Source organism: Lactuca sativa, chromosome 5, assembly GCF_002870075.4.
Source record: "Lactuca sativa cultivar Salinas chromosome 5, Lsat_Salinas_v11, whole genome shotgun sequence".
Classification (NCBI taxonomy): domain Eukaryota; kingdom Viridiplantae; phylum Streptophyta; class Magnoliopsida; order Asterales; family Asteraceae; genus Lactuca; species Lactuca sativa.
Genome location: NC_056627.2, coordinates 152,934,241 through 152,945,821, shown reverse-complemented (window position 1 = coordinate 152,945,821; position 11,581 = coordinate 152,934,241). Strand labels below are relative to the sequence as shown.

The following is an 11,581-nucleotide window of genomic DNA, read 5'->3' as shown; positions in this document are numbered from 1 at the left end:
TGCTAATGTTGGTTCTTTTTGTTTTATAAAATCATTAAGTTGTTTAAAAATAAAGTCGCTATTGTGGTTAATACATCAAAAATCTCTAAAGTTGCAACATAGACAAACTTGCAAAGAACTATATGTCATATTTTGTTGGTACATAGCTTCCGCATCACATTACCTATGGGCTGAAATCGCTAACACTCAAATTTCTCATATTGTTTCCATTTCTCATGTTAAAATATCGATTAAATTAGCAAGTTCCATGGAAACTAAATAGCTATAGTATTAGCAACGAAAATTCATTACTAATGATAATGCGTACAAAGATAACAGCCATGTTATTAATGGACACCAATGATGTTTAAATAGCAATGCATCTTGGCAACAAATTAGTAACACTTCTTTTGTCATGGTTAACTAATGGAATTTTTTTATAGTGGCGAAACATCCCTTAGAAAATATGTCACTATACTCTGACAAATTTTATTTTATTTTATTATCAGACAATTTTGACGACTTAATGGCAAAAGTTGCATAGCTAACATTATAATACTCTTTTGTCAAACGGATATTATCCACCGATAACTTATCGCCTGAAAGAAAATTGCAACAAGTTAAAACCAGATTCGTGGATGCAAGTTTCTATTTAGGGCATATAATGCAATTGGGAAACAAGGTTAATTCGATGGTAAAATGGTGACTAGGATTTAATAAGTATGACATGGAGTGGTGTGATGTCATCCACAATATATTAAATTCATAAGAATTTAACGGATCAACACATCATTATTTTATTTATTATATAACTTTACATTAGTGTTTCTAAAATGCATTAAACTCAATAGAGTTCAACGAAATATATATTTAATAGTTAAAATGTTTACGTTTTAACGTTGAAGTGTTTAATGGTCATTGAATTCTATATCCATTGAAAGACAACATAACATCCCATAATGATAGAGTTTAATCCATTGAATGTCAATTAGACATGCGACATCATTCAATTCTTCCATTGAACTATGTATTGTGGATGATTATGAATAAATAGATGTTAATTTAATGAGTTTTGTGTATTAAAAATAACTTGTATATCATGTATTTAATGGTGGATGTAGAATATAATATTAGTGTCTTACGAATAAATCATAAGAGTAAACTCATGTAATTCCAATTATGAAAATTGGAAGTATACAAATATTACATACAAACTAAAAAAGAAATGGAAATATGCGCGTGACCAATAAAAATGAATTTTAAAAAAGAACAATGAAATTTTTTGACTAAGAGTTTTAATCACCGTTCATCCCCGTCCCATTCAGGCTTCATTTTAGGACCGGTAGGTCCATCCTCGCTGAAAAATTCCGTCGGAATAATATCCACCAAACTCTCGATCGCCGATCCCACAATTCCTGTCAATGAGCTCTCCAATTTTTCGATCTCAGTCCCAATCTCATACGTTATTTTTGGACCCCATTTCCTCGCGTAGTTCACCCATGGTGGCTCGATTACATCACTGGTGTACTCAGCTGCCATTATCAAATACTTGTCTTTTACGTCCAAAAACTTATCACTTTTTGCTGCATCATTTCTGATCCCAATCACATCAGTTCCTTGCATTACAACCCCGGGAGTAGGGTACGTTGCATGGCCATTCAACGAAGGATAAGCTGCAAATCTATTACTCATATCCAAGAACTCGAGTGATGGGGTATCGACCCATGTTCCTCCACTATGTTGAGCAAAATAAACACGATACAAAACTCCATCGAAGTTGCTAATCCGAAGGGTCACATGCTCCCAATCTCCTATATGCTCACCGATCCTTCCTAGAGGAATATCAACTAAACCAAGCTTCGCAGTGGAAGGACCATTAAAAGGGTAGAAAAGCCAAATCGCTAGATCAGTAAACGTGGCTCCGAGCATTGGTTTGACATGAATATAAGCCTCACCGTTTTGCAAATCACCTTTCTTGACTCTTTCTCTCTCGGTTTCATCAACAGGGAGGTCGAGCCAGTATGTGCCATCGTTTGAACCACCTTGCGGAAGATTAGAGCCGGTGGGTTCGACCAGAATTGGGTTTGATTCCTCTCTGGTGTGGTACAATTGAACCCCATTGGTGAAATACCATGTTGTTGAAGCAGGCAAGTAGGTTTCTTTAGGGTGAAAAAAGAATCTTGGAGAGTATTCTTGAATAAGGGCATTAATTTGTGCTACATTTGGCAAAAAAGAAGTTGACTTTTCGAAGTTATTGTTCTTCAAGCAAGAAAGAGACAATAAACTCGAATCGTCTCCATCTTTCACAATTATGAACGTACCTACCGAAACCCCTTGCGCTTGTCTCCCTCTAACTTTTGGCCTTAATCCATACACACTGACATCATCCGAACCCCATAACAATGCATCGGTTTCAGGTTCTTCAGTTAGATCAGCTCGAACACAACGGATTTTATCTAAGGAGGGTTTTTCCGGTGAGGTAGTAATAGCATACCCAACTGACTTGTAACCCTCCGGTGGTGTTGGTAGCCAAATGTAACATGAATCCTTACTACTCCAAACGAGAGTATAGTCGACCGGATTAACAAGGGTTCCGCCGGAGACATCTTTTCCGGCGAGAATCCAACCAAAAAGTGGGGTATCATTGGATTGACAGTAGCAACCAAGCAAGAAGAACCCATCTGGAATTGGTGATGGCTCAAAGACTGTGATGTCAGTGTCATTAGATCCAATCTGAGAAGTGGACCATATTCTCTTGAAAGATGTTACTTGACAAACTTCTAATCCTCCAAGATCAATTGTACCACTTGCAAAACTTTCACCTGATTTATTGAATGGAGAAAATTATACGAACCCACGATGGGGTACTTGAAATTAAAGACATGGTTAAACTTCGTGTTTATACGTAATTTAGTAAGATATCTAAATATCAATCAACTACGGTATAATTTAACACAATAATTAAGTGTTTTGGACAAAAACTATAGATGAAAAATAAGGAACACTACCTTGTGGCCAAGAAGGCAATGGAGAAGGAAACTTGAACCTCGTTTCAACTGGAAAGACTTCGGTTTCTTTTGAGGTAAAGCAAGACCCGAAGTTCCCCATTTTTGGGAGTATTGGTTGTGAGTTCTAAGCCAAACACTTATTATATATAGGTGTAAAACACACACAAACACGGCTCTAATATGCATTTTATTTTAATTTAGAATACTAAAAGTCCGAATCTTTTTACTAACCTTAAAAACGTTTTGTCCTGTCGATCAAACTCAACCCGCCCACATCAAACAACCCATGTCATTTTTAATAAATTGTTAAACTGTGGTAGAAACCTAGTAATGACTTTTTGAATTTTAAAGAGAAAAGGAAGGATAAAAAGGAAACTAAATTTAATATTCGGTAGATATCGACTGTTTATTATTAATTAATTTTTAAATTATAAATGTCTTGTGGTAGGGATATTGGTAGATGGATATAGTTATAGTCCTCCATCCACTCCACCAAATAATAATAAGAATATGAGAAAATTGCGAAAACTCTATATTTGTCAAAAAGTTGTACGTTTGATCTAAAAAATTTAGATTTATTATTTTTTTTTTTTGGTAATTTTATTACCTGTATTGCTATTTTTGTGTGGTTTCGGACTTTGGTCCATACCAAATAATTGTTTTGTCTTATTATTATTATTATTATATTGTATCTATATAAAATTATAAATATAAAATGAAACCCACGTCTACCCGGCTACCCCACTCTCACCTCCACCAAAATATATTTACCTTTTTTATCTATCAATCTAAATATCTACATTTCTTTATCTATCTTTGTATCTATCTATCTGTCTGTCTATTTATCTCTAGATTGAGAACCACAACAAAGACTTGGAAACCTTAGAGTTAAGTAGACACATAGTGGACCAACTTGAGTAATAAGAGAGAATACCACAATCTTCTCTTTCCTTTCCTTTACTTTCACCGAACAACTCCACTTTTCTCCAACATTGCCTCAACCCCGCATCAGATGTTTGTAAAGCGCACCGTCTCATTAGAATCTTAGACTCCTCCCTATAATTAATTGATGCTTTCTCCCATTACCTCCCACCGCTACTACCACTTCTCCTTTTTCCATTATCTTTGTTTTTTGTATGTTTAAAAGCCCTAAATCAATTATATCTTGAAACATAAGGCTACATACAGATGAAAACTTAGAATGGATCCCCAAATTCTCATACTAGTACAAAACTACACTATGGTGTCAGTTTTTGAAAACTTGATCTTCTCGATTTATATATTTCTCATCACTAAAGGTCATAAACTAAATCATATGATTGTTTCCATAATAGTTTATTGAAAACAAGTCATCATTGCACATCAGACTTCACACATTCACATGAGTTTTACATAAAAAAAAGTGACAATTTGTGTGGCGGGCTAACGGTGGGCAAATGTCCTCTTTACTAACGAGTTTTGTTATTTTATATGTTCCTATACCTTGTATCGGTAATTAAGCGAGACATATGGTGTTGAAGTTTCATTTTAAGTGGTTAAATCTTATATTGGAGTTTCTAACATAAAAAAACTTGTAACAAGTCGTGTAAATGGCCGAAAACGGTGGCCAAATGTCATCTATTCTAACCAGTTTTTATTTGATATATATCTTAATCGGCTAAATGAAATCCAACTATCCATGTCCAGTAAATTGGTCCAACCTATCCGAGTAAAATAAATTTGTTCAATCGATTTTTTAACATATATGTCACACTGGTTTAGCCTGATTTTTTATGAAACCCTCAGTTTCGATCCGGTCTAAAAATTAACATAACACTGGTTGTTGGTTGAACCGCTCTCATCCTCGATTCCTGGTTCGAACCCGTTTTAAAAACATTGGACATAACATCATAATTTTTCACTATATGTTGTAAAATATCAGCGACTACCCCCATTAGGGTGACTTGAAAGAGTCATTCACCACTTTTTAATTAAAAATATATAAAAGCTACATGAGTTTTGGTGATCTAGGCCGGAAGAATTATCCATGCTCACAAAGGCTCGACACTTTTTAAAATCAAATACACCCACATGTATATATTCACTAGTGGGATTAAAAAAATTCTGTAATTAAGTTTTGAACTGTGAGGTTCCGCAACTCTTGTTCCATCTTCTGAATTTCATCTCTAGGACAGTATTCTACCAACATCATTTCCTTAAGCTCTTCCCAGGGCATCGCGTTCGCCATCGGGAGTGTCATCACCTCTACGTGGCCATTCCACCAGGAGGGAGCTTGATCAATGAAGATGCAGGTTGTGAACTTGACCTTACACTCATTTGGACACCCGCAGATTTCAAAAACAGATTCCACTTTCTCGATCCATCGCTTCAGGGCTATTACGCCTCCTGTCCCATTAAAGGTTCGAGGTTTGGCGTTGGTGAAGTCCTTATAGGTGCATGTTCGTGCGGCTCCATGGTTTATTCCTTGATTTGTGCTTCCGGTTCCCCGTCTGTTTCCTTCTCCGTTGTTTCCATTGTGAATTTGCGCAAGCGTTGCAGTGACCACAGCGGACACTGCTGCCTGGAATGCAGCCGAGTTTATTTCCGGCGGGGTTGGTGTTGCGTTGTTTCCATGGTTGGGCCTTTGAGGCATCTTTTTGTCATAGAATGAAAAGATGTTGAGTGCCTATTGTTTTTCGAGTTCGAAATCCCCTAGACTAGGCCTATAGTGTGTGTGTGTATTTAAGTAATTTCATGCATTAATGAAAAACAAGAAAGTAAAACACAAAGAAGATGACAACATCATGATAAAACATAAAGAATTTTCATTAATACTAATTGTTTTGATACATGAAAATTTGCCAAAAGGCATACAGTACACAGGGAAATATAAAATTCGGCAGCACGACGACCCTATGAGTAGTGTGATCACCTAAACATAGAGTTGATAGTACATAGCATAGTACACCTAAGAGAAACCTAATTCTAATAAGATATACTACTAATCTCTATCATACTGAGAAGTGCCTAATGGGGGTAGCGAAATCATATCCCAAAATGTTGTGCCAAAAACTAAGCCATCTCGGTCATCTCTCCGATGACCTCATCCCTTTCCTGCTCATCTTGCATGGCTCGTGCCTCCATAGCAAATAGTTGCTGCCGAAGTGTCGCAACCTCTGCTTCTAGAGAACGATCCTCACCAACGGGATCCCCTGGTGGAGCAGGGTCGTCCTGGTGTGCCTCATCGGGTAGGTGGTTCGACGGAGGCTTCATTTGTGTCCCCATCCTCCTCCATGTCTTCGTCAATCCTATTAAACTCATAGTCTGTATCGGTGTACTCGTCGGGCCCAATGCCAAGGGCTCCCCCTTGTTCTTCCTCGGGATTCTCCTCAAGCATCCCATGAGCCACTCGGGCTTGATAAAAACGGACTCCTTGCTGAGCGTCGTCCATGGTGACTGCATGAGTGTGAAGGAATAAGTCAAATTTTGATTATTCCTATAGTATATTTTAATTATTTAAGTTTGGGTTCCCTAGAGTTGTTGGAGAGTGAGGTATGCTTTTGGATTCATTTCCTGCTATGATTACTCCCAAACATATGTTGGTCATATTCTGAATAAATATAGTGGATCATGATATATTTATCCCTAATAGGACTACATAACTGCCCAGGTTTAATCATAGTGTTCAATATCCTCCAGAAGCTTTTATTAAATATTGTTAGGTTATTATCCTGATATGCGCACATAAGTATGAAATTTTTGTTTTGTTCAGAGTTATTTAGTCCCCTTGTGTTTATAGTTGCATATCATGTATGGTTAGATATGCTAGTTCACTATAAACATTGCTCTGATACCAACCTGTCACACCCTCGAACCAGACGGTTTGGAAACGTCCGGGGGCTTGTGTGACTAATAATTGAATTATCATCACAATGAATATACATGAAACATAACACATTCATCACCAACATTACATATTACAACCGACATTGTTCACATCAAGTACATTGTTAAAGATTACATAAATACCAAGTGTTAATAGTACGATAGGTGACGTTACACAAAATAAATCCATACACACTTGAAAATCATCCTGCTTAACGATTACCTGAGAATACAAGTTATTTTGAAAACGGTCAAGATATATAATGTTGGTGAGTTCATAATTATGTTTGAATAAAAGTCTTTGTATTTTTAGTAAAAACCCATAAAATTTGACATTTTCTGTAAATTGTTTGAAAATGATGTGAAAATCAAGTATAAATGCATGTGTGAGTTTCATAGCAGTAACATGTATGATTACAGTTTAAATTTCTTTGTATTGTACGTAATTATAATTGAATAATGGTATTCCCCCATAAAATTCGATATTTTCTGATTTATAATAATGTCGAGGTTCTTGTATCATTAGTTAAGTTATTTTGTATTAACACAATAGAAGGGTTAATCTCCGAAATGTTGAATTGGTATTGGATCTCTATATGAGCCGTTATAACCATGCATCATAATGACTAGATTGCATGTCTTGGCGTTTTCCAAATGCCGATATTTGCTCAAGGTTTTGTCGCCCTAGACTGGCCTTGTCTAGCTGTAGCGAACAGCTAAGGTGTGGAGGGTCATCCTGTATAGATCTATACACAAACTCCCACTCTCCCTCCAGGATACTCTGGTTATAACTACAGGCTACGATTGTACACTCAGAGGTGCCAACCAACAAGTCTCACTAGATTCTCAACCTTTCATGTTTGTTATGTTTTTCACCATTATTAATGTTTAGGTGAATGTTGTATGTTTTCAAATCCAAAGGTATGTATATAAGTATACGAAGTTAAATAATTACGTAAAGGTATAGCTACGATCTACTAACATGTGAATTTCAGTCCAAGCCCAATTAGCATGTAAGTGGACCACAAAGGTCCAATAGCATGTAAGAGGGTAATATAGGCCCAATAGGCATTTAAGTGGACCACCAAGGCCCAACAAACATGTGACCCATAGCTCAGGCCCAAATTAACATGTAAATGGGTCGCAAGGCCCAATAAACATGTCATGGAAAATATTGCGCACAATATACACTTGAATAGGCCCTTAAGGCCCATTGGCCATGTAATGTGAATATTAGGCCCAATAAAAATTGTTATCAATATATTTCGTCCATTCGTTATTATTTCGTTATTTGCTTTAGCTCGATGTTTACCAATTGGATATAAAAAGTTCTTTTTTTGTAAAAACGACGTTCTTGGCTAATAAGCCTCAAATTTTCAATTAAGGCCCAAAGTCTTGTAAAAATCACACTTTAGTCCATAATTTATAAAAATTTGTAATTTCGCCCCAAATGTTTAGAAATTTACGGATCTAGTCCAAAAGTTTATATTTTGACATTTATGGCCTAGTTGCGCAGAATATTTAATTTTCAGCCCCTTGTTTGTAAAAGTGACACTTTCGGCCCAATTGTTATAAAAGCTACATTTTTGGTCCAAGTTAGAAATAAATGATATTTTCACCCCAAAATTTGGTTTATTTATATTTATGACTTAAAGTTTGGTCAAATAACATTTTTAATCCCTAAACTTTCATTTTTTTGCAAATTTGGGCCCAAAACCGTGAGGCCCAAATATTAAGCCCATTAAGCTAAAATTTACATTTTTGGCCCTTTGGAAATCATGTTTATCCTAAAAATCCCTTTTTAGAGAAGTAGGACCTATTTGATCCTTTAAAAACCATAAATGTCACTTTTTGCCCTTATCTTTTGTTTTCATGACAATTTTGACCCTTAACAAGGTTTTTACTTTAAATTTTTATATCTTAAACATATAAACATTTTTAACTTGATAATATGATGTATAAGGTGTCTTAGTTCATGGATCTTTACTTAATGTTACTTAAGATGTCGACATTTGTTAAGATCTAACACATTTTTACAAAATAAACTAAGAAATCACACAAGGCATGCATATAACACAAAGATCTACACATTTTACTTGTATTCTCCCCCAAAAATCATGTAAAAAACGAAAACAAGGGGGTATGAACTCAGCTTTGCTTTGATGTTTCGGTTTTGAAGAAGAGATGAAGAGATTTTGGTCCTAGCAAGCTTCCTTGAGTGGATCTCGAACTTAGGAGGTTTCAAGAAAATGATGATTTTTGGTGGAAATCTTCTTGAACTATGCTAGATCTTCGAAAATTTGAGAGGAAAGGAAGGAGTGTTCTTGTGTGTTTTTGAGAGAGTTTGATGTGTGTGTGTGCTTACCTTCGGCCGAGAGGAAGAAAAAGACAGAGGAAAGAGAGATTAAGATGTGATAGGTGCATAGATGTATAGGATTGGGTATTTGTTTAAAGGGTAATTTGCATGTATTACCTCCATGTTAGTGAGGTGGAATGGCTTGGATAATTAGCCATTTCTCCCTTCTTCTTTTTTTTACTTGGGCCGAAAATGGGCTAAAGAGAAGGGAGGTAGATTAGCTTGGCCCATTTCTAGCCTTGGTTCGAAATTATGAGGCCCAATAATTACCTTTTGGCCCATTGGGCCTTTAGGGTAGTTCACGTCCCAAAATGGCATAAAAGAATAGATTTATGGCTTACTAGGGTTAATTGTATTAGTTATGACCCAATAAGTCCCATCAAGAGTAAACCAATTTATTTTGGACCCAAAGTGGCCCAAAATGCTAGGTTTAATGGAAGTGGGTCCAATTAGAACCCATTTAAGGGTCCTAAGCCCAAAATATTTAATTGGAAGCTCATTGGTCCATTAGGCCCAATATGGAAATCCTGTTCCAATATGGACTTAAACCGGGAATCTTAGGGTTTTTAGACTCTTTGTTGAACATGAGAGGAGAATTTAAATGTGCACTGAGTGATATTTACTTTGAGTTTATGTTTTACAATAGTTGAATGATTACACGAGAATAGAATTTCCTATCAAAAATGTTAGTTGTGACATGTGGTGTTTAAAGTGGGCTTTCCAAATAGTATACTTTGTATACCAAACGGACTCTACCTCCGATATGATCCTACCTGGTTGTTCCTTACTTGATAGATCATGAAGTAGACTTTGAGTTAATGATGAATCTATACTAATAATTAGTCACGATGAATATTAGACTAAAATCTAGTAGTAATGATACTATGTTTCAACGAAAGAAAATAAATTAATAGAAGCGAAGCGCTGTCTAAGTTTGGAATCACCACCTTAACAAGTGAGTGCATAGTTACTTTCATCGTACACATAGATATGAAGTATTTTATATGAATTACATGCTATGTGTGCATATTGTCTGAATACTTGTTGTCTATGTTGGATGAACATTTTTATACATATTTTAAATGATTTAAACTGTATATGTACTTTATATCTTCAAAATATGTTGCGTAAAACATGGGTAGATGAAATGGACTATGTGCGATAAAATTATGAGAGGCCTCAACGTTTTAAGATGATCAAGTCATTTAGCGGAGCATAGATGACAACCACAGACTATTCTAGACAATCCGGTGGAACGCTAGCAGGCTCTCAACATATAGGTGTTTATTTGAACTTAGTGTTCACCAGCAGTACTCCATCCCCCACATGGTTGCCTTATTTGACATAAATTGATGAGGAACCCCTCGAAGCAGTGTTGTCACCCAGATGAAAGTCCTTAAACTAGATCCCTTGTGTTAGATGATTTAGGGACGTAAAGTCAGGATAACGGGAATGGTTAATTGGGTTTGTTTGGTTGATAAAGTTAATAAACTTATTTATTGTGGGTTGAAAACCCTATGTGCTCACTAGGCTCCACTTAGTTTCTTGTATTACAGGTAGTGGCACACAAGCATATATATGATGTTGGGATGAGGGATTACGGATTATAGGTCTGTAAATATGAAACAATGTAGTAAGGCTTATATTTTAATGTTTATGCTTTTGATCTGTATCGAACATGACATCCCAAGGTTTTTAATGAAATACATTTCTTCGGAAATGGTTTGATAAATATTTATCATATTTTATTTTAGGAACAAATTCCGCAACACTTTTCTTTAAACTGTTACTCTGATTTTTAAGCAAAGCATAAACAAAATCCGTCTTTTCTGGCCGTGAAAATGGGGATGTCACAGTTAGTATGTCAACTACATACAAGGCTAGGAATGTTACTATGCTCCCACTAGCTTTTTAGAAAAATAAAAGAGTCTTATTGGTTTATAAACAAGTCACACTATGTAATAATATTATATGAAAGAAGATTCTTACTTTGATATGTTAGCTTAAATATGAGAACATTTTCATTCATGTATATTTTCTTCCTTGAAAACTCACTTACTCTTTAAAGTCAAGCTATACCGAGGAATATTAATCAAGCCCATACTTGATAATCATACATGAATGCATCTTGTTGAGAGAAAAACTTAGAGACACACTTGAACAAACGTTAGAGCAAGTATATTGCGGAATAGTTAATCTCGAAGGATCTAAAAGCTAAACAATAATACTTATAGTTAGATGTTAGAGAGTTGGTTGTAGAAAAGTAAAGAAATGTAAATGACAACCATTGTTATATCAAGTATACACTTAAGCTGATTCATAACGAGGAATGCATTCAAACCAAGCTAATAAGTGAGATCAAGCTTAGTGATTA

At 35.6% G+C, this 11,581-nt stretch overlaps 1 protein-coding gene across 1 annotated transcript; it reads right to left on the bottom strand.

The window, feature by feature from the left end:
- Positions 1–1,081: 1,081 nt before the first annotated feature.
- Positions 1,082–3,257, bottom strand: LOC111890467 (hypothetical protein At1g04090). Its single transcript, XM_023886586.3, has 2 exons — positions 2,988–3,257; positions 1,082–2,801 (listed from the first exon to the last, which is right to left on the bottom strand). Exons 1-2 carry the CDS (start codon positions 3,085–3,087, stop codon positions 1,279–1,281), a joined length of 1,623 nt encoding a protein of 540 aa, XP_023742354.1. The 5' UTR covers positions 3,088–3,257; the 3' UTR covers positions 1,082–1,278.
- Between the last annotated feature and the right edge of the window lie 8,324 nt (positions 3,258–11,581).

Excerpts from the sequence above, each read along its gene's own strand:
- LOC111890467 (XM_023886586.3), bottom strand. The coding sequence starts at position 3,087 with ATGGGGAACTTCGGGTCTTGCTTTACCTCAAAAGAAACCGAAGTCTTT. Across the intron at positions 2,802-2,987 it reads ATTGCCTTCTTGGCCACAAG|GTGAAAGTTTTGCAAGTGGT; the intron begins GTAGTGTTCCTT and ends TCAATAAATCAG.